Source organism: Phoca vitulina, unplaced genomic scaffold (genome assembly GCF_004348235.1).
Source record: "Phoca vitulina isolate PV1807 unplaced genomic scaffold, GSC_HSeal_1.0 scaffold1, whole genome shotgun sequence".
In the NCBI taxonomy this organism is placed as follows: domain Eukaryota; kingdom Metazoa; phylum Chordata; class Mammalia; order Carnivora; family Phocidae; genus Phoca; species Phoca vitulina.
Window position 1 is genome coordinate 92215518 of NW_022589704.1, and position 24131 is coordinate 92239648.

The 24131-nt window shown below is 35.0% G+C and overlaps 1 protein-coding gene across 10 annotated transcripts in view; it reads right to left on the minus strand.

Moving 5' to 3' along the window:
* Nucleotides 1-24131, minus strand: part of R3HDM1 (R3H domain containing 1) — a 197596-nt gene that overhangs the window by 101700 nt on the left and 71765 nt on the right. For 5 of the 10 annotated variants that reach the window (XM_032411256.1, XM_032411293.1, XM_032411246.1 and 2 more), the window contains exons 4-7: nt 11974-12015; nt 11418-11507; nt 7083-7197; nt 5926-6004 (exon numbers count right to left, since the gene is read on the minus strand). The exons of 2 other annotated variants lie outside the window; for them this stretch is intronic. In XM_032411256.1, coding sequence (XP_032267147.1) covers nt 5926-6004; nt 7083-7197; nt 11418-11507; nt 11974-12015 — 326 coding nt within the window. Of the gene's footprint in view, nt 1-5925; nt 6005-7082; nt 7198-11417; nt 11508-11973; nt 12016-24131 lie in introns of those variants that run through there. 3 more of the 10 variants (XM_032411309.1, XM_032411285.1, XM_032411326.1) reach the window with 2 other exon arrangements.

The window sequence follows — 24131 nt, forward strand, 5'->3', positions numbered from 1 at the left end:
AAATTGTTTTCTGTTTTTGAACAGCGGGCAAAAGATCTGTGAAATGTTCTTCAGTGAATATATTGCTACTGAAAAGAAATTTCTGTTGTCTCCATGAAAGAAAAAATTCTAACAATTCTACTAGCTACTGATAAAAATTCAGGCTTCTTTTTTTCTTTCACATGTAGATCTATGGATTGCAGAGGATTTTTTTTTTTATTAACATGTAACGTATTATTTGTTTCAGGGGTACAGGTCTGTGATTCATCAGTCTTACATAATTCATAGCGCACACCATAGTACATAGCCTCCCCAGTGTCCATCACCCAGCCACCCCATCTCTCCCACCCCCCTCCACTCCAGCAACCCTCAGTTTTTCCTGAGATTAAGAGTCTCTTATGGTTTGTCTCCCTCTCTGGTTTCGTCTTGTTTCATTTTTCCCTCCCTTCCCCTATCATCCTCTGTCTTGTTTCTCAAATTCCTCCTATTAGTGAGATCATATGAAACTTCTCTCTCTGATTGACTTATTTCGCTTAGCATAATACCCTCTAGTTCCAACCATGTCGTTGCAAATGGCAAGATTTCATTTTTTTGATGGCTGCATAATATTCCATTGTGTGTGTGTGTGTGTGTGTGTGTGTGTGTGTGTGTGTGTCTATATATACCACATCTTATTTATCCATTCATCTGTTGATGGACATCTAGGCTCTTTCCATAGTTTGGCTATTGTGGACATTGCTTCTACAAACATTGGGGTGCATGTGCCCCTTCGGATCACTACATTTGTATCTTTGGGGTAAATACCCAGTAGTGCAATTGCTGGGTCATAGGGTAGCTCTATTTTCAACTTTTTGAGGAACCTCCATACTGTTTTCCAGAGTGGCTGCACCAGCTTGCATTCCCACCAACACTGCAGGAGGGTCCCCCTTTCTCCACATCCTCGCCAACAACTGCTGTTTCTTGACTTGTTCATTTTAGCCATTCTGACTGGTGTGAGGTGGTATCTCACTGAGGTTTTGAGTTGTATTTCCCTGATGCTGAGTGATGTTGAGCACTTTTTCAAATGTCTGTTGGCCGTTTGGATGTCTTGCAGAGGATTTTTTATCATTATCTGGACCACATACTATTTAAACTAAGCCTCCCTGCTTAGTTTACTAAACTCTTAGTTACTAAGAAGTATAACTTATTAGAAAAATAAGGCCGGTAATCTTCCTAAATTCTTAAGATTTACACTTCCTGCCTTTTATCCACTACAGCTTAGTATATGCTTCCTGTAATATGTAATAAAGGTTAGATATTTTGGTAATGACTGTAAGTTAAAAAATTAATAACCCTTTAGAGAAGCACTGCATACAGGACTCAAACTAACAGGTGCACAAATTACTTTTCCCAAGGCATAAGGTTTTTAGCACATGAACCTAAAAGTGGGCATACTTATTGAAATTATTGTACACTCTTTTAAAGGGAACCAATGTATGCTGTCTATTATTTTATTTTATTTTATTTTTTTAAAGATTTTATTTATTTGACAGAGAGAGACACAGTGAGAGCAGGATCACAAGCAGGGGGAGAGGGAGAGGGAGAAACAGGCTTCCCGCGGAGCAGGGAGCCCGATGCAGGGCTCGATCCCAGGACCCTGGGATCATGACCTGAGCCGAAGGCAGACGCTTAATGACAGCCACCCAGGCGCCCCTGTATGCTATTATTTTAAAAATAAGAAGAACAGGGATCTCAATCAAACCAATCAATAAGCTATTACCTAAAGTTAAAATGAAGGGGCAAAAATCTTTTAGTTATCAGTGTTCTAGCCATTATACCAGAAATAACTTTAGAGAAACTGTACACAGCTGGTAATATCAGTGGCAAATAAAAAAAACCCAGAAAACAATAATGCCTCTATCTGACCACCCCCTTTCCCAATATTCCATATGAGCCTGGCCAAACATTTACAGCAAATAAATAAAATAAACATTACTTCCAATAAAAGCAATTTTAGAAATTAAAACAGAACTATTATATGACATTCCCCAGAGCAAACCAAATTACTTTTAAAATACCCATTCTCAGGATTAATCCAAAAGTTTCTCCCCTCCATTAGTTATGTAACACAGTTGCCTGTATTATCCATATTTCTTTACTACACATGGAATTTACACAAAATGGTATAAAATCAATACAAAAATAGGTAGAAGATCATGTCACTGAGTATAATTTCTATCAAAGTCAATTTTAGGTTCTTAGGTTCTAATTCAGCAATGACTAGTTAACATAGCCTCTGCAAATACTTTTTGCAGTAAGAATTACTGATAAATTATTTTACATTTGGAGCTAAGTTTATTTATTTGGCTAAGAATAAGATAAAAATTTTATGATCAGAAGAAAAATTTTGAAATGAAACATTGAATTTTTATATTACTAAAAATAAATCTGCTTAAAATCTAGCAGAACTCTCTGAGCAATATTGAATCTTGAAAGTTTTACTGGAAACCTGTCATACTTACTACTACTTTTGTACCATGTATATCTGGCAATTAATTGTGTGTTTCATTGAGAGAACACTGAGTCATTAATTAAGCAAATTTTATTTCTCACAAAAATTTAACATTTGCTACAACTTTCTAAACCACACTGACATTAGTAATAACTTATACACTAGCCATTACATGAATTATTCACTTATGTTTATCCAAATATAAATGCATACACAGAAAAAAAATAAAGTACTGATACATGCTACAACATGGAGGAAACCTGAAAATATTATGCTACGTGAATGAAGCCAGTCCACAAAAGACCACATACACATGATTTCATTCCTATGAGATATCCAAAACAGGAAAATCTATAGAGATATAAAGTAGATTAGAGCTCAGAGCATAGGAAGATGATAGCTAAAGAATACAGGGTTTGTTTTTGGAATGATGAAAAAATTCTAAAATTGACTGTAGTGATGGCTACATATATCTGCGGGTATAATAAAACCATTAAATTGTACACTTAAAAATATATATGCAGATAACTTTATAAATTTTGCATTTGTAGAAGAAAACAGAGAACTTACAATAGAAAGATATTTTGGGATGTATAAAAATAGACTTCTAATTGTTGTCCTTACCAAGGTCTCTCCTACAGGTTCAGAGCAAAGAAAAATTCTGCCTTTCTAGCATCCTATTTTGTTTCATGGAAATTAGCTACGTGTTTTCTACCTTCCCCCTTATTCCTCAACCCACTGAGTTCTGGTTTCCACCATCCCACCCCAAATGGAACAATTTATTAAAATAGCCAGCAATTTCCTAATTTCTCAACCTAGTAGGCTGATTTTGGTACTTCTATTTTCAAGTCCCTGTGTTATTTTATCTTTCATGAAACAGCTCCTGGCTTCTGACCCCCTGGCTAACTTCATTTTTCTTGAGACAGAAAAAGAGGGTGGGGTGGGTGGGGGGAGCAGGGAACGACAGCAGGAGAGGGAGAAAGAGATAGAATCTCAAGCAGGCTTCAAAACCAGGGTGGAGTCTGACGAGGGGCTCGACCTCATGACCTTGAGATCATGACCTGAACAGAAATCAAGAGTCAGATGCTTAACTGACTGAGTCACCCAGGCCGCCACTCCCTGCCCCAGCTAACTAAGACAAATGTTCTCATGATTGTTCTGCTTTTAAGACTTAAGTCTCTTCCTTTCTCATCTACCTTGTTTATGCTGTCTTTCCACAGAATTTTATCCTTCTCATTTAATCCATCTCTCAGGGCAAACACATCCTCCTCAAGCTCCATCTCTACTAGTGACTCCCGAATCTATTACTTGAGTCAGGCCCATTTACTTGAAAACCAGAGCTTTTTAATTTTGGACAGATCTCATCTCCTGATTTTTCATCAGGCACCTCAAACTATACTTATTTATAACAGAACATGCCCTATTCCATTCAGGCCTGCTCCTTACCCACTTTCGCAGTTAATGGGGCTGTCAGCCTAGCCAGAAACCTAGTAGCTATTCTGTTCTACCATATCACACCACTACCATGGTACTTCCTAAGTATCTTTCTCTATTCTTCCCTATGGTCTCCTAGCCACACTCCTTGTTTGTGGTATTGGTCCCTCACTGCCAAAGTAATCTTTCTAAAATGCACATCTGATTATACGGCATTACCCTATACAAAATCCATTAATTATTCTTCAACTTAGCATGTCAAACTCAGTACTTAAATGGTACACTACTGACATTTCAAAGAAGACTATTTTTCACTGTTCATTACTGTCTTAAAGATCTTTTTTAGCATCCTTGGCTTCCCAGTAGCACTCCACACTCACTGGGACTCACCACCCCATAATGTTGGTACAATCTTAGGTCAAGGACAAATGGAAATGGGCTGTCTTCATACCTCACCAACACCTTCCCCATCACTTTCTAGAATCACCTGCCATACGCCTCCCTGCTGGAGCCAGAATGTACAGTCCCGCACAGTAGTGTGTAAGAAAGGAAGTATACTACTCACACACTACTGTATCTTGTCAATGCGTGTGTATCTATCTAGAATGCTTTTCTCATGCTTCTCTATACGGAGAGCTTCTACTTAAAGCACTGTGAATTCAAGGCTCAGCTCAGGCATATATTTTCAGTGAAGTCTTCCCATATCCTTTCAAAACGAGGTTGAGGCCTCCTCCCTGGATTTTTATAGAACTCCAAAAACTTCTTGAACAACATCAATTCTATTTTGTTTTTTAAAAAAATTTTCTGTATTTATTTGACAGAGAGAGAGAGAGTACACAAGCAGTCAGAGCGGCAGAACCAGGCTCCCCACACCTCAATTCTATTTCAATTATATATCATGTCTTTTTTTCTAGCTCAGAAATGGTGAATACTTTAGGGTAGAGATTATATCTTCTTTATCTTTATATCTACTATTTTTTAGCACAATGCTTGGAACATGACAGGTGCTCAGTAAATGCTTGTTCAATGAACTAATGAATTAATTGTTCTTTTGGGACCACTGAGGAATAAACTTGAACTGAAAAAGTTATGTAGACTTGTCTTATCTTCTTCCTCACTCCATACTGTATACTCCTTCAGCCCTTTTTACAAGGAGACCACTTTTCATTTTGGTGGTTCTCTTTTTGGCGTTTATGTTAAATGTAAAATAGAAAACCCAGATGATACTGACTACAATAAATCCTGAATGAAAAAAAGATTATCTTGAAGCATGACATAAGCCTCAGTGAGACTAAAGAGAATTATTCCTGTTTTCTTCCATGTGCATATACCCAAAGAAACTGTTTTACTTTCATTTTAGTGTATGTTAAAAAACTATCACTCTGGGAAGCTAACATCTAGAAGAGGGATTCTCAACCTTGGAGTCTTCTACCCCATGGACGTGTATTTTGTAGATAAGCCTTTTTGTGGGGAGAATGCCACAAAGGGGTCAATGACCTACCAGAAAGTTAGAGTCTATTCATTAGTACCCTGGCAATACAAAGGGTTTCACAGTGACCCACATAAGGACCTTAAAAATCTATGGGTTGAAGGTTAATACCTGAGAAGGAACAAAAATTCTGCATTTAGCTAAGTTCAAAAACTCATATAAATGAATACACCAAGTTCTTATGTGGTTGAGAGTATTATTACGAGGGAAGTTTTTTCTTTTTCTTTTCCATGATTCATGATTACCTCTCTACCTCAATTAAGAGCCAAAATATCTTGGTGATTCTGTATTTCCAAAAATTCCTACAAAAAGGATCAGTTATTTTTATATCATGGGACATGAATAATGCAAAGAACTATTTATACATGTTCATATAGTAGACCAACAACATCTTAGCCCTAAGAAACTAAAATGTTTCTGGTGTTCTTCAAACACTGCAATCTTATTCTAATATTCTAACTCAGTAATGAAAACAAACATAGCAAAATTATGGTACTCTAAGCAATGTAAACCTTATAAATTTAATTTTTACCTGGGATTGTTTTTTAATGTATTTACTAAAAATTCATGTAGATCTATGCCAGTTGAATCAGTGTATTCTTGACTGGAATCTAAAAAACAACAACACAAAAACCCAGTATAAAGCTGTTTGAAAACAAATCCCTTTCCCTTTCACACATGATGCATAATCTTAAATGAGATGCCCCACATGGGAAAAAAACTGACAAATTAGGAAAAGGGAATTTATGATGAACTCAGATGACCACAAGCTTTCTATTCCCATATAATAAACATGACATTGATTTATATAACTGCATGTACATTCATGTTCTTAAAATTTTTTCTCACATGTGCCAGTTTAATTTACTCTAAATTCTTTAAAGACCCTTTTATATACACATGACAATTCTCATGATTAAAAATGCCTCCTTGAGTGAAAAATTAGAATGAGTTAAATCATCTACAATTAGTGCAAATTAAGACAGCTTAGTTCAGTTATGAATATATGTAGAGGCAATAATTTGGAGTTAGGTAGGAATTCTAGTTCTGAAAGAGTATTTAATTAGATTTGATCAAGTCTATCACCAAAGGCTTGCTTTCAAAATAGTTTTTCAGACTACTCATGCATAGTTTTGCATATTTAAGTTCTTCCCCCTAAATGTAATATACTTTCGCTGTTTATAATACTGGCCAATGTAACTGGGTTTATAAATCAAAGAAGCATTTTTATTGACTTGCAATGCTAGATGATGGTGGAGTTCCTTGAAACTGATTATGAAAGATAAACATTCTGGGTTTCCAAGAATATTCTTACTGGATACTGAATATTTTGGCATCAGATCGTTGTATCACAAAGAATTAAAGAGTAGTAGTATTTTTAGCGGAATCAAGTATTCAAATTATAGTGATTCCAGTATTCCATTATGAGAGACCAATAAGAGGTCAAGACAGTTACCTGCCTCAGTGATTCTGGCGTATGTTGCAGTTTTTTGGCTGAAGCATCTTACTGATGTTCAGATTTGTGTTGCCATTTTGCCCAGATGAACAAATATTTTATCATCCCTTCAGTCTGTTCTGTTAGCATTTTTACTACAGATATACTATTTTTAATTTTTCTGGGGGTAAAGGATGGAATTATTGATATTAAAATGAAAATTTTGTTTGAAAACACAGAAATAAATCGCAAACCTCTTGATAACATTTTTCTGGGCAACTTATCACTGGCTTTTTCTTTTTCTGCTTCATCTTTTGAGGGCTTCTCCTCTTTTTCAAATGATTGCGTTAACTGGATCTGAATTTTCTCCTGTTGGAAGGCAAAATCAGTTATAAATGAAAATATAAAGCAATTTAGTTAATACCATACATTTTATTTCTTGAGTAACACAAAACTGTATAGGAGGAAAGGGACACAGTTTTTATGTTATCCAATTAGATTCTTCAAACTGGAATACAACTTAATATTTTTATTTTTATCTAAGTCCAGACAGAAAATGTTAAAATTAATGTTTTGAGTTGAATATATCAATTGAAACATATCCTCAAAATTACTTCAGAGAATGTAAGTATTTTCCACATTACTCTGAAGATATCTACTTGTGAAACCCCTAGAGAGTCAGGAGCAAGATCTTCTTAACCTATTTTTGTACTGGAGAAGCCACAGCCAAACAAAAGAAATAATTATCATCAATTATGACAATACGAACGAGTGACAAGTCAACACTTAAAAAATAATTTTTTGAGTATCCATTATAATCTCATACTCCTCCATTCTCTTAACATATAAAAATGTAAGTAAAACTTTCTAAAACCAAATCCACACAACTGATTATTTTTAATTTATGATTTACACATTACTGTTCCTCCTTCAATCACCACAAAGTTTTAGAAAGGTTTCAAACAAGATTGTTTTCCTTCTGGATATGTAATATTTAACTGTGAAGTGATCACATTCTATAAAACTGAAAAGGAGAAGGAATTCTACATTCCATTTCAAAAATAGTGTCATTACATATAATTTCAGAATCCAAAGAAATTGTTGGAAATGAATTCACATAGCCTAAAAAGGCAAAAAAAAAAAAAAAAAAAAAAAAAAAAAAAAAAAAAAAAAAAAAAATCAAATCACATTGCTCTGTTTATTCAGGCAAAGTTATAAAGGTAGAATCACTTCCAGACCAGTTCTACTAATGCTAGAGGTATGATCTATTTATAGACTAAATGATACTATTCTTTAGTGATGAAAAACTCTGATCAGATAATTACTTCACTTTTCTGGGCGATAGCTGTGGTGGAAATAGGTCTAATAAGTCAACATCTAAGGGGATATAAATTTCAGGAGTTGAACTTGCAACCACAAGAATTTTATTAACCTTTTTTCCCCCCCACATAATTTTTTTGAAATAATATTTGGCAGAATTTCAAATCATATATATATATATATGTGTGTGTGTGTGTGTGTGTGTGTGTGTATATATATATATATGTATTTTTTCCTATAGGGTTGGTGACTGCTATTTTTATCTCCTTTTACTTCTGCTTCCCATTCTACTTCAGTTCAAATTTGTGCTTAGAATACAGGGCAAAAGCTCTGCATGGCAATTTTTATTAGAATGATGAATACTTGCTTTATGCCCTTCCTTTATCTTGCTTACTAAACTTCATATATTAAACAACTTCATATATTCATCAACTGGTAAGTCATTTTTCTCATTATGACTCGTTTTCTAATCTATTTTCCTTATTCTATTCCTAAATGTAAAACAGATATTTAAAAATGAATCCCAGAACTATGTTTCAGAAGTAGAATATTACAGAAGTTTTCCTGACTTATAAATTCTACTCCTACTCAAGAATAATCTATGGAATCCAGGTTGGAAGGAAAGATTTCACATTCAGACCTTCACTAAAAGGAACTTCCATTATCAAATTTCATTGCTAAATTCCCTTCCCAAAGCCCTACATTTTAATTACAGATACTAAATTATTTTATCAAGATGAAATGTATTTAAAAATCCAGTAGGCTTCATACATTGAGGCCTTGCTTTCAGTTGGTACTGAGGCCTTGTTTTTAGTAGCAAATAAATGAGACATATTTTAAACTCAGTAGTCCTTTTAAATGAACTCTTCTAACTATAAATAACTGGAAGGATAGCAACATCTCCATAGGAAGCTGTAACTCCTTTACTCTTCACTCTGTCATTGAAATCTGTTATTGAGGTCACTTCCCTCTCATAAGCTCTCATCAGACACAAGTGACATTTCTCTTTTAATTGCCTCTCAATCTTTTGAATAATGAGTTTTATTCCAAATTAATTCCTCAAAAACCACATTCTGAAGCAGGCATTATTAGTTGGAAAGTGTCTCTACTGCCAAGAATTAGATACTACCACATTTCATGAGAAATAGTTCATTTTCTAATTCCCGTTCAGGTGCAATTTAGTTAACTCAAGGCTTGGAAGAAGACAACTTTTTACTAAAAGGAATATCTTTTGCTCAGAGAGAATAATAATGGGTTATTATCTGAAAAGAAAAAATTTATTGTATCCAAGAGAAACTGAGAAAGAACCTAGTAAGTGGAATACTGAACTCTGGCATAAATACCTTATTCATTTTTCACATGCTATAAACTCAGCTTTTTGAACTTTATATAAACACAAAAATTATTATCTCTGATCAATAATATATGTATTAATATACAACATACAATCTTGATATTTTTTCTCATATGAATTTTCACTAGGCATATTTATGTAGCACTGTAAGAATTTTCCCTCTAATATTTTTCAGATCAGGTTAAAATGTACTGAATAAGACCTAAGATCACATTACACTTTTTCTCAAAAAGTATGTACTTTTTCCGTATTAACAGTCTTATGAATGCCTGACCCTTCTCATTTTCTCAATATCCTTGGATTAATTGCATGAGGCTAAGATGATGCAACATTTTGGATAGCGGAATAAAGAAATGAATTTTCAAAAAACGTTACAATATCCACTGCTCCACCTTGTACAGGTGTACTGTTTACTCTGACTTGTACAATATAACTTTTAAAATTGCTATTTAAAAAAAATTTCATTCATTTCTTCCAAAGTGTGCCATAACTCTTCAGCCTTGTCAACAACCATGTAAAAGCCAAAGGTTAACACTTAAAAATGTTCTCCAGGCAAAAATTCTTAATAAAATATTTTGATTATATTTCAGCTTCTTGCTAGAAAGTCCATTATTTTATTACTAAAGTGTATCTACTTTATAGAATATACAGTTATCTTCTAACCATGTAGTTAAATTTTAAATAAAAATCACAAATTTTGAACCCCATGTTCCTGACACTTGAACAAATTTCAAAGGAAACGAATTTGTATATATTCTTCATTGACAATAAATAATTTATTTTCAAAACCTTCCTTTTCTTGTATTTTGGAAACAAAGAAGTGAAGTATTTTTAAAGAACCCAACACGTTCTAAATATGTGACAACTATCTTCAGTATCTACAGGAGGGTTTTGAGGGTATAAGCTTCTAAATCAAGGTAAAGCACAACAGTCTTTTTTTGAATTAATAAATGTACAATTGGCATTTATTTAAAAAAAAAAAAAAGATGTACAACCTGCATGGTCATTTTTTTCCTTCCTCTTTTTAGTCATAGTTTCTTAAATAACCATGAAGTTGCTTTAGTTCTTTGAAAATGGATTAATGGGATGTAAGGGGATATCAGACATGATATATCCTTAAGAAGTAGAACAAAGCACAAACAGGCAAAATTATCACACTTGATAAAAACATTGGTAGAGGGTCCTAAAATATTTATGTATAAATGTCCAAAGGTAACATGAGACAAAGATCAATGCATAGCTGAGATTATTAGAAAAGTAAAGCCATAGCATTAAAAAGAATACAAAAGGCAAACTGAACCATTTGCTTGAACCTCAGTTGTTCAATATTTTATAAGCACAGACAGAAGAGAAATTAGAAGTATTAAACTATTACAGCCAACCTAACTAGAAAACTGGCTTCACCATGCATTCAGGTTAATAAGTAAAACAATACATCAAGCCAAAGTCTTGGGTAGTCTCTCCTCTTCACACACAAGCAGTAAGTGTTTAACAAATTTATAAAAGCCAAAATCAAAAGGGCAAATTTCACCACAATTACATTCAGTCTAAGTACTACTTTAGTATTTTATAACTTTTCAATAATAATTTATAATCCCTTAAAGTCATATTCCCAGTTAAGTATATAATCCCTACATTTTTCCAGAGAGAAGCTACTGCACTAAGCCTTAGATTGAAGTAATAAGGTTTTTCCACCTTTTCATGTGTATCTTCCGTAGCAAGTATTATGAAATCAGTTTCACTCATTAAAAATAAAACAAACGAATGAAAACACATACATAATGCACACACATGCATATACAACTTTTATTTAACCTTATGAAAAAGTATTCTCCAGGAAGCAGGTTACTGGACCATGTCTTTAAATAACAATTTTGTTTTGTTTTGTTTTTGTTTTTGTTTGTTTTTTTTTTACCTGGTTCTCCTGTGATATCTCTGCTGTAGGGGGTGGTGGAGATTCTTCACACACTGCAAGGCTCCGAACTAGCTTTAACTTTGAGCTTGACTAAAGAAAAGTATTTAAAATTAACACTACATTTCACAAATCTAGGGCATATCCAAAAGCCCCCTAGAGTTTCTTAGAAAGTTTCTTTATAGTTTCTGCCATGTATAAAAGTAGGTGAAATGTACAAGTTAAATATATCATTAAATATCACAAAACCCTTTGTTAAGAGTGAAAACAAATAACTGCAGTTTCGAAAACTGTAGCAATAGCAAGAATGGGACTAATTCTAATTTCAAAACCCAAAGAATGGTAAGAAAGCCATTTTCTCTATAGAGAACCATTAAAGATATAAAAGCAATGCACAAAAGCGACTAGGCAAGACAAAAACCCCAAATAAAACAAAATAAGCTTTCTGCCCCAAACAAAATATGACAAAACTAAACTGAATGCAGCGCTGTATGAAAACAAGGATTCATCAAGCATGAAGGAAGGCCCTTGGCATGCCAGCACAAAATATTTACTATACCTTAGACCTTTTTCCTGTCTGTCCAAATGACTGCAATGGCCGCTGAACACACAAGAAAGATTTGTATTAAATATCATACTGAAACAGAGAGTTTGTTGCTTAATTCATAATCCTAAACCACAGAGAAACTACCTGCACAAAGTATTGGAAATGAGGAAATCAAAGTTGGTTTTAAGTAAAAAAGTATTGATTCCTCCCAGAAGTACACTTGTGGAAGATTCTCTAAAACCATTCTGTGGGTTGGTATTTTCTTTAAGTCAGCAAATGGCCACAATTCTCATGTTAACTGAGCTAAATGGAACTTGTAAGGTAACTTCTTAGGTAGTACCAAAATAAAATACACTTCTTAAGTTATTTTATAACACATGATACTTTAAGATTAGGAACACACACACACACATACACACACACACACACACACACACAAAACCCTGAGGCATTTTAAGTAGCTACACTTAGAAAAATTCCAAACTTATTAAGAAGAATGTTTCAAATGCACATCAAGTCAGAGTACAACCATCTATCTACGGCGTCTTTTCAACACTGTAAGAAGTTCACCACCAGTTTATTAGTGATGGAATCCTATTTGCCTGGTCTAGGGTAAGACAATGAAGCAGAAATGAAGAAAAGAGGGCAGAGTTACAACGTGCATGTTCATTCAGCATGACTGTAAGATTGTCAATCACATGACTGGGACACCTGCTGGGGCAACCAGCTGTAGTTTGTGATACCAGGCTTTGGTTTGGGAAAGCAGCTGAAGTGTCTGTGAAATAGAGCCAGATAGGTTTTAAACACACTTTACCACCTCCAATCTACCTCTCTAACCCCAATACCAGACAGGTATCTATCATTCATACATATTAAAAGCAAGAAGCTAGTTTGGTACCAAACATGAAACATTAAAAAAAAGTCCTTAATATCTAGATTAGCATGCTTGACCTATGAAAAAAAGCCACCATTTCATTCTAACATCCAAGAAAGCCTTCTGTAAAACCAACAGAAATGAGAATCTGCAGTAACAGTGTGTCTTGTCCCCCATTTTGTGCCCAAAGTTCTTGAAAGATAAGCAGCACTGTATTTTGGGGATTTTGTCCCTGGACTATGCATACTACAAATTTAGCAGTGACAACAAAAGGAAAATAGAAAAAATAAATAAAAATGACTTTCCATGTCTTACAGAGAAGGAAGCAGCACGTAAGTGCATGCAGATGCACACATCAGTGCTCCCTACGAGAGCTTCTACATGTCAGGACTGTCCTCTGTTCCCATTTACTTTCTTTAATTTGGTCAAGAGGATTTCTAACAGTCTAAAACACACAACTTAAAAAGTTATGCTACATAATGGAGTGAGGGCTTACAGGCAAAAAAGTGGGAGAAAATCAAGAGATGAATACTAGAAAATGCACAAAAGTAAATGAGTTCCAAGGCATTAGAAGAAAAAAGAATTTGTAACTTACTCCCATCCTCGGTCATCCCTTATAATTCTAAATATCAGGGGTATAAAACTTTCTATTAAAAAATTTTAAAATAAAAGAGATGAGGAATTGGCAAATACAAGCTGTATTTCCTATGCAGGAGGACTGAATTTAAATCTCTAGCTTTGCTTATAAGTAGGTGATCCTGGTCAAATTTTTCAGTTTATTCTCATCTGTATAAAAGCTCATACTATTTGTACTAGTTTTCAAGGCTCTTGAATAGGTTCATTAAAAGGCAGATTTAAAAAAGGGGTTTTGTAAAACCTAAAGCACTATATATATATGTAATAGGTTATTAAAGGTTAGGAATCTAGCCTGTCAGAAGACCAATGTCCTACTTCTGCTCACTAGCCGTAAGATTTAACTTAAAAAAAAAAAATTAAGTGAGGATACTGTATGTTACTCCTATAGTAATGATTTATAGTTTTCATAGACTTATACATGCATTCACCAGCTCAGTTTTAATTCTGTAGGAACCTCTGATGACGATGAAGATGAAAAGAAAATAGAGAGGTAAAATTATCTCAGTGTGACTTCATTTAATTAACATGTTCTGAGTTCCCCTTATATACAAGACACTGCCAGGCACTGGGGCTACAGAGATAAGTAAGACAGTTCTGGTCTCAAGAATCTCATAGTCCAAGTTCAGAATTACTAAACAGTCAAACAGAACCCAAGACCTTCAGAACCTCAGTCTAGTACACTTTACATCAGACCTATAAAAAACCTTCTTGTGGATCAAATACTCTCTGTGGCAGACAGAACACTAAAGATGGCTTCCCCAAACTCCCATCCTCTGATTATTTAATCAAACTCCAATCTAAGTATAAGTAAGGCTGTGGAAGGGGGTTTTATAGATACAATTAAAATCCCAAATAAATTCATGTTAAGATACAGAGATAACTCAGCTGGGTCTGATCCAATCAGGAGAGCCCTTTAAAAGTTGAAAGTTTACTTTAGTTGGGAGCAGAAAGGCAAGTCAGAAATAAAGGGTGAGAAGGAAATGACACACCATTGCTGGCTGCCAAGATGGAGAGGCCGTGGGAGGACTGTAGGCAGGCTCTAGGAGCAGAGTGGCCCTTGGCTGAGAAGTCAGTCAGGAAACATGGATCTCAGGCTTACAGCTAGCTGTGAGGAACTAAGTTATGCCAGCAACTGGAATGAGCTTGGAAGCAAATTCTTCTCCCAAGTTTTCAGATGAGGGCCCAGCCTGGCCAACACCTTGGATTTTGGCGTTGTGAAACCCTAGACAAAGAACTTGGCTGAGCCCAACTTAGCTTCCAATCTACGGAACTGTGAGTTGACAAGGGGATGTTCTTTTAAGCATCTAAGTTTATAGTATATGCTATGCTGCAACAGAAAACTAATACACTACTACATAAGTAGATTATAACCTGCCAAAGTGGCATTACTCAATAAAAATCAGTTATAATTTCACTTCAAATAGCAAAGAACTGAAATTACATAATATATACACAAGAACAAAGCAGAGAAAACAAGTTCTGTTTATTAAAGTAAATAGCCTTTGTTTTATATTTTGGTATCAATTTGGCTGCCAGATTTGGCTGTAATAGGAATACAATTTCTTAAAAAATGTATCTTATTACTTAAAGCATGCTTTAACTTTTTCCCATTTTTTTAACCAGAAAAATACACACAAAATTTACCATCTTAACAATTAAGTATACAGTTCAGTAGTATTAAATACATTTATAATGTTGTACAACCATCACTACCATCCACATCCATAATTTTTTTCATCTTGTAAAACTGAAACTCTATACCTAATTAAATATAATTCCCATTCTCCTCTCCCCACAGTCCCTGGCAACCACCATTCTTCGTCTTAATGTTCTATTTGAAGTACTTCATGTAAGTAGAATCATACAGTATTTGCCTTTTGTGATTGGGTTATTTCATTTAGCATAATGACCTCAAGATTTATCCATGTTATAGCATACTGCAGAATTTCCTTCCTTTCTAAGGCTGAGTAATATTATATTGTATGTATACACCAAAGTGTGCTCATCCGTTCATATGTTGATGGACGCATTTGGGTTGATTCAATGTTTCAACTATCGTGAATAATGTTGCTAAGAACAAGGGCATACAAATAAATATATATTCAAAATTCTGCTTTCAGTTTTTTTGGGGTTATATACTTAAAAGTAGAATTGCTGGACTATATGGTAATGCTATTTTTAATTTTTTGAAGAACTGCTATACTGTTTTCCATAGTGGCTGTCCCATTTTAAATTCCCACCAAGAGTGTACAAGGTTTCAATTCCTCCACATCTCTGCCAACACTTGTTTTTGGTTTTTGATATCCATCCTAATGGGTGTGTGAGGTAGTATCTCACTGTAGTTTTGATTTGCTTTTCCCTAATGATTAATGATGATTTGTCTCTTTTCATGTACTTATTGGCCATTCACAGATCTTCTTTAGAGAAATGTCTATTCAAGTCCTTTGCCCATTTTTGAATACAGTTGTTTCATAGTTGTGTTTTTAGGAATTCTTTATATATTCTGGTTATTAATCACTTGTCAGATACACGATTTACAGATGTTTCCTCCTACGGGTTACCACTGCCTTTTTACTCTGTTGACAATGGCTTTTAATGCACAATTTAAAAGAATCTTCATGAAGTCCAATTTGTCTTTTTTTCTTTTGTTACCTGGGCCTTTGGTGTCATATCCAAGAAGTCATTGCTAAATCCAATGTTTTGTCCCAAGTTAATTCCCCTCCCCCTTTTAGAGATTTGATTTATATTCCCTTTGATACTCTGATTAGAGTAAGACCAGTGAGAATTATGCTTTATAAATACCATGAGATATGACTTTACATTGATTGTATATGGAGAAAAATTAACATTGGAATTAAGGCAATAATTACAGGTGCAAACCAAGCACATTACTCTGACACAACCCTTAGTAACAAGCTCTTTTGGTTAGGTGATAATTGATCTTGCTGCATGGGGTCAGTCACTGCTTTGAAGAATAATCTTTGAATGGCTTCATTCATTTAAAAAATACCTCCTACTGGCCCACAAAGGCCAGAGGGAACCTTTAGTAATCTCCACTAGTGTCACTTGGAATCACTGTGCCTACAGTCTTCTGATACACCTGACTGAACATCTGTTTTATTTGTACAAGATCAATCTTCAGTGACCATGATCCTGATTAGGGTGGAGTCATCTGTGTTGGCAACTTTCATGGACTAGTAGAGCCTCTCAGTAAAGAAAGCAAGGTGGTTCAGGGCACACAGCAAGATGGTCTTCAAACCACTTCTAACTCAAGGCCAACACTGCCTAACAAATCTTGATTAGCCATCCTGGAATAAGCCTCCATGGTAGTTTTCAGCTGAGAAAACCTACTTATGGCAAGAATCATGTTAAAGCAAGATTCATCTGTCCCTAGTCTCCCCTCATCAGCCTGATAGAGATGCTGAATACCTTTCCTGAGCCAATCTGTGGCATGTATGCATGTGAGTTTAGCATTTTATTTTCCCTTTCTAAAACCCATCCATCTTGAGAACACCCTATCTTATCTGACTCTCATCAGAGAAGTCTCACAAATTAGGAAGCAAGTCAAAGCCTCGGACAGGGATGCCCCCTGGAGTGTCCTCATTTTTGCAATGTTGTAACATCTACAAGACTCAGCAAAAAGAGCTTGAGTTCGCTGGAAAATGCACCGAAACACAGATGCTGCTTTTAGGGTAGTTGGGCAAAAATGAGGTATCACTGCTCTGGAAAAAACAAATGGAGGTAGAAGGCTAGAGGCGAGTCTCAATCATGCCACTGGCTCCCCAGGTGACCCTGTGTAATTCATTTCCATCAGCGTAGGTATCTGGAAAATGGAAGGAGTGCTCAGTTGAACTTTGGAAACTTTAGCTCTGAATCTTTGAGTTTAATGAATTTAACTCCAAAATGGTGGGTCATTACTTTGAGCTTCTCTTTCCAACTCAGGATCTTTTTTGGGAAGAAATGTCAATGGGATTAACAGAGGGCACCTCTCCTCCAAGGATTTCTTCCCCAAGTTCTTAAGGTTTTCAGGAGGTCCATGGTTTTCAAAAGGAAACCCATCCACTCTGAACCCAAACACATACTCTCAAGTTCCCAGGCATTGGGTCTGGCACCAGAAGATTAATATAGTCTTGTCTCAGATCTCAGCATCGACTCTTTTCTTGAGAATGCCACATTCCCTCTTTGGTAATACTGAACCAGCCTAGTGGCTTTCCTCCTGTTGTCTGTGGGGCCATGATCATCGTATCACTGCTCTGGGCTGTGTGGGTTTTTGCTGGAAACACCCAAGGGTCAAGGAGTCTGCTGTGACTAATCATTTGGTTGGCATAGCTTCCATAGCTTAATGGTTGTTTTCCTTTATTAGTGTTGTTGTTTTTCTCTTAGGCATCTTATGTCCTCACTGTTCAAAGTACAGCCCATTAGCCTGTCAACAGCCAATGCTGGCATCAGCTGGGAGGTTGTTGAGATGCAGAATCTTGGGGATATCAACCCACACCTTCTTCAGTATGTTTTGTGGTTTTGTAGTATTTACCCTTTGACCTCCTTAAAGTTGTCAACTTTTAACAGGTCTGGCAGCCCCAGCTCCATGGCCTGTTCTCTCTCAGATATGCAGATTGTAGCAGGTATCCCTGGGGACTGGGGTGTCTTGGAGGTACGGTCAGTTAGGGACTGAAAAAGCCCTCTTGGCTGGCCCCTTTGGTGTCATATTTAAGAAATCATTGCCAAATCCAATGTCATGATGCTTTCCCCCTGTTTCTTCTAAGAGTTTCATATTTTAGCTCTTATGTTTAGGTCTTTCATTCATTTTGTGTTAATTTTTATATACAGCATTAGGTAAAGCTCCAACCTCCTTCTTTTGCATGTGGATATCCAGCTGTCCCAGTCACCATTTGTTAAAAAGACTGTCCTTTCTCCATGGTGTTGGCACCTTCTCAAAAATCATTTGACCATATATGCAATGCAAGAGTCTATTTCTGGGCTATTTTCTTACATTGGTCTATCAGTCTTTTTGTCAGTACAACAGTTTTGATTACCGTAGCTTTGATATAAGTTTTGAAAATGGGATGTGTGAGTCCTCTAATTTTGTTCTTTTTCAAGATCGTTTTGGTGGGTGTAGGGTGGAGCAAAATGAGTAAAGGGAATCAAGGAGTACAAACGTCCAGTTACAAAGTAAGTTACAGGGGATGTTATGCACAGCATGGGGAATATAGTCAATAATATTATATTATAATATATTATATTAATTTTGTATGCTGAGATGGTAACTAGATTTATTGAGGTATACATTTCACAGTGTATACAAAGGCTGCATCACTGTTGTATACTTGAAGCTAATATACTGTATGTCAAATAATCCTCAATCAAGAAAAATTATTTTCTTAATTCTATTCTGGGTCCCATCAGATTCCCTATGAATTTTAGAATGGGTTTTTCTATTTCAGCAAAAAATGTCATTTGGATTTTGATAGGGATTGCATTAAATCTGTAGATCATTTTGGGTAGTACTGACATTTTAACAATATCAAATCTGTTCATAAACATGGGATGTGTTTCCATCTAGTTATGTCATTTTAAGCAACATTATACAGTTTTCATTGTACAAGTTTTTTACTTCCTTAAGTTAATTCCTACGTACTTTATTCTTTTGGATTTTTTTTAAGGGGGAGCAGAGGGAGAGCAAGAGAGAGAATCTTAAGCAGGCTCCATGTCCAGTGTAGAGCCTGATGTGGGGCTCCATCTCACCATCCTGAGATCATGACCTCAGGAAAAACCAAGAGTTGGACACTTAACCAACTGAGCCACCCAGATGCCCCAGTATTTTATTCTTTTGATGCTATTGTAAATTGAATTGCTTTTACAATTTCCTTTTCAGACTGTTTGTTGTTACTGTATGGAAGTGCAACCCAATTGTGTGTGTGTGTGTGTGATTTTGTGTTCTGCTACTTTACTAAATTCATTTATTAGTTTTAACGGCTTTTTAGGGAATCTTTACAGTTTTCTATATATAAGATCATATCATCTGCAGAAATTTATTTCTTCCTTTCCAATTTAGATGCCTTTTATTTCTTTTTCTTGTCTAATTGCTCTGGCTAGAATTTACTAGTACTATGTTGAATAGAAGTGGTGAAAGCAGGCATCTTTGCCCTGTTCCTGATTTTAGAGGAAAAGCTTTAAGTCTTTTGCTACTGAGTATGAACAATGTTGGTTCTTCATATATGGCTTTTATTATGTTGATGCAGTTTCCTTCCATTACAAGTTTTTTTGAATGTTTTATCAAAAAAGGGTGTTGAATTTGTGAAATGCCTTTTCTGCATCAATTGAGATGATCGAATGTTTTATTCCTTTCATTCTGTTAACATACTGTGTTTAACTGATGGATTTTTATATGTTGAACCATCCTTGAATTTCAGGATTAAATCCCACTTGGTCAGGGCATATAATCTTTTCATATGCTGCTGAATTCAATTTACTAGTATTCTGCTAAAGATTTTTGCATCAATGTTCATAAAGGACATTGGTCTTTAGTTTTTTGTAGTATCTTTGTCTGGCTTTGGTATCACAGTAATGCTGGAAACACAGAATGAGTTCGGACGAGTTTCCTTCTCTGTAATTTTTTGGAAAAGTTGGAGAAGGATTGGTATTACTTTTTAAATATTAATTTATTTATCTTAGAGAGAGAAAGAGAGAGCAGGGGGAGGGGCAGAAGGAGAGGGAGAGAGACAGAATCTCAAGCAGACTCCCATTGAGCACAGAACCCAATGTGGGGCTTGATCCCATGACCCTGAGATCACAACCTGAACCAAAATCAAGAGTCGGACACTTAACCAACTGAGCCACCCAGGAGCCCCTGATATTACTTTTTTAAATGTTTGGTAAAATTCACCAGTAAAGTCATCAGGTCCAGGGCTTTTCTCTGCTGGAAGATTTTTGATTACTGATTCAATCTCCTTACTAGCTACAGGTCTTTTCAGATTTCGTGTCTTCATGATTTTGTCTTGTTAGGTTTTATGTTTCTAGCAATTTGTTCATCTCCTCTACACTATCCAGTTTGTTGGTGCACAGTCATTTAGACTACCACAGTCGTTTATAATCTTTTTATTTTGTAGAATTGGTAGTAATGTCCCCACTTTCATTTCTGATTTTAGTAATTTGAGTCTTGTTTTTTCTTAGTCCATCTAGCTAAAGTTTTGCCAATTTGGTTGATTTTTTTGAAGAACCAACTCCTGGTTTCATTGATTTTCTCTATTGTTTTGCTTTTCATTTTTACCAGAATTTTATTGTCACAGTAAAAATTTAGCAGGTTGTTTAACAGAACTTAACATCTCTAGAAAGATGCTAAGGGACAAGGTCCCCAATTTATAATTAACATTGTTTGATACAAAACATGTATTAGGCCAATAAATGCATGCAGAATATGAAATATGCTTAAAGAACTTCAGTTTGAAACGGGTCAGAACTACAAGCTACTAACCTGGAGAAAAACTGAGGTTTAGGAATAAGTGGTTAAGGTGTAATAGCACAATAAATGTAAACTATTCTTAAATTAACTACCCTGTAGATCAATTTTGAGGGCAAATAAAAACAAACATCATTGATGATTTCAGTACTTTGGTCTTTTGTTTACAATAAAGGAACTTTAAACAGATCTAGAATTTGTTTCAGAATATGAATGTGGAAGGATTCTCAAAACATTACTTGTACCTTAACTGCTAAGCCAAACCAGACAGTTTTACAACTAACAACAAAAGAAACAGAAACTTAAATTTATGTAGTCAACTTAATATAAAGAAATGGTACATAGGTGTTTTTTTTTTTCCTTTTTCCTTACCATAAATGTCTCTTTTGGTCTAATAGTTTCAGTAGTTTTCTTACCTTTCCCTGTATTATTAAGAATAGTTTAGATCTGTTTGAAGGCTCTTTATTATAAAAGAAAAGTGAAAAAAACACAAAAAACAAAACGTGGAATGATGAACAATGACAATTAGGTACTGCTAAGAAAGAATAATCTTTATGAGTTATACTATGTGTTAGCATAAAAACAGCCACCAATTAAAGACCCTCAATTAAGAGGAAATCTATTTCAAAAAGGGGATCATTTTTCATACGTAATTACTATGAACAAAATAAATTATAATGGTTGAAATGCTTCAACTAAGACTCCTAATACACCTTGAAGAGTTTACTAATTCTCAGTACTTTTTAAGTTAATAGTAAGGATTATGGTAATTATGTAGGAGGAGATAATGAATTGAAGTGTTAAATGTCTAGCTTAAGGTCAGTAGCAATAAAAACCATGGAGTCGGGCTGATCATTTCCACTGGAATAATAGAAAACATCAAAGTTTTCTGAGTTGGAAGACAGGACTTTTAAATCAATAAACCGACAAACCAACACCAATCACTAACTGGTTTATATCATTTTACACTTTGGGCAAAAGAACACAGGGTTAAATATCCAAAGCCCTAAATCTTAGACTCTAAGGAAAAGTCCATGGAGAAACTCACAGACTTATCTGGTTTACAGTTACCCCTTATATTAAAGATTAAGGATCTCAGCATCCTATTGGAATTTACTGGAGGAAGTAAAATATTATGTAAAAAGATTTCTACATCTGTAAGAAGTGAACTTCTATATACATGTAATAATGAAGCACTGTGAAAAGCAAATGTGTTTATAAGTGCTAGCTATCTTATGTGCATATAACCCAGGTTCAATAGAAAGAGTATCAAGTCCTTGAAATAATTTAAAAATTAAAGTGCACTATGGGAAGTGAATTTTAGTTTTAAAAGTTGAACTCATTAAATATTAATAAAAGACAATAAAAGTACAGTATAAAGATCTAGAACTTAATGCAAAGGAAAAAAAACTGCACTGAAATTTTGGGGAGCTTATATCAAAAAGTAAGTTTTTTTATTTTATCACTAAAAAAAGGATGTTGTGTGACAATAAAGGGACCAATGTGAGGAGCCATACAGTTGTACTATTGCTATTAAATAATTAATAACATGCTAATGATTATAAATATGATACGGTTAAGAGAATCTACCATTTGCCAGGCTCTCACTGTGTATCAGGTATGTTATATACATCCTTTATATCTTTGTTAGACAAACAGGAAAACGGTGAAGCTATGTATGATTTTGTATAAACAGACTTTTATTCAACCCATCAAATAAAAACTTCTTTGCATGTTTCATCAGTTAAGGAATTTAATGCCCATTAATCTGTTGAAGTGTACCTATACCTCGAATTTTTCTGATAACCTTATTAGATTGCCATTGCTTTCTTGTCTCTTACATGCCCCATCTTCCCCTTTTTAAAGATATGCATTGGAACTAACTAGGTGATACAAGATGTAAGAGTATCATCTTGATTATCAAAGGGCCTGCTACAGAAACTGAGAATATACTAAACACCCACTTCAACTGATTCTGTGTCTGGAAAATTCACTCATATATATCAGAAGCTGTTCATGCACTTTGGCACATAAAGGCCTAGTTGTTAACAAAAATCGGTTATTTCCTCCAAAACAAAGGTAACCAACACAGACTGAATTGGCCATCCTATTGTTCAATAAATAGTTTGTCGAGAGACCATTGTTTAAATTGCTCTAAAATATGTTTTGGATCGTGTTTACATACACATGTACACGGATGAACACACCTAGGCAAAACATTTGTCAAGTAAAAAGATACAACTGTATAAGAATGGGAAAGTTGAGTATGACCCATTAATAAGTAAGCAGAGTACAAGATTCCTAATTTTACATTTCAAATAAATTATTGCAAAAAATCAACACAATTAATTTACCCTAAATTTAATCTGAAAATTCTATGGCTGAGAAAAACCAAACACCAGACGTCACATAAATTAGTTATACAAAGAAAACCAAAGCAAACACTTACTCCCCTGCCCCCACCATTCACCCCACATTACATATTAGTTGTAATCAAACAAAATTTAGAAACTTGGCTCCTCATCACCTCTATCTTCTAAATACTTCATAATCATAGAAAGTCCAATATGCAACTTAAGATTTGCAATAGGACTAGCGTGTGGCAGTAGAAAAGTTACTAAGCAAAAACTATGCACAATTATTTGGGACCATAATCAATAGTTCAGAACAACTCCACAGCAATTACATGGGTAAGTTAACTTCTTGATATTAATGCACACAGATTGCTTGAATTAGCACTAAAGTATTCTTAAGGAAGTAATCCTTAAAATTCTGTAAAAGATTATAACCTGAAGCAAAACTTGGAATAAAAAACACAACTAAAATTTTTTAAAAGTAGAGAGTCACGCAAGTAGAATTATTTATAAAAGCAAAGGTTAAGGAGCTCTATGAGAGAGTCTCTACTTGTAACGATCCACCGCGATGTCCAACGTTTGCTGGCTTCTCCCTAGTTGGATGAAATTTTTCATGTAAATGCTATCTTTAACAGATAGTAGAAAATCGTAAGATTTCTTCATAGTATTAAAGAAGTTAATATATCCCTTCATTTAAAAATGACTTTTTCTAGGGGCACCTAGGTGGCTCAGTAGGATAAATGTCTGCCTTCGACTCAAGTCATGATCCCAGGGTCCTGGGATGGAGCCCTGCATTGGGCTCCCTGCTCAGCGAGGAGTCTGCTTCTTCCTCTCCCTCCGCCCCTTCCTC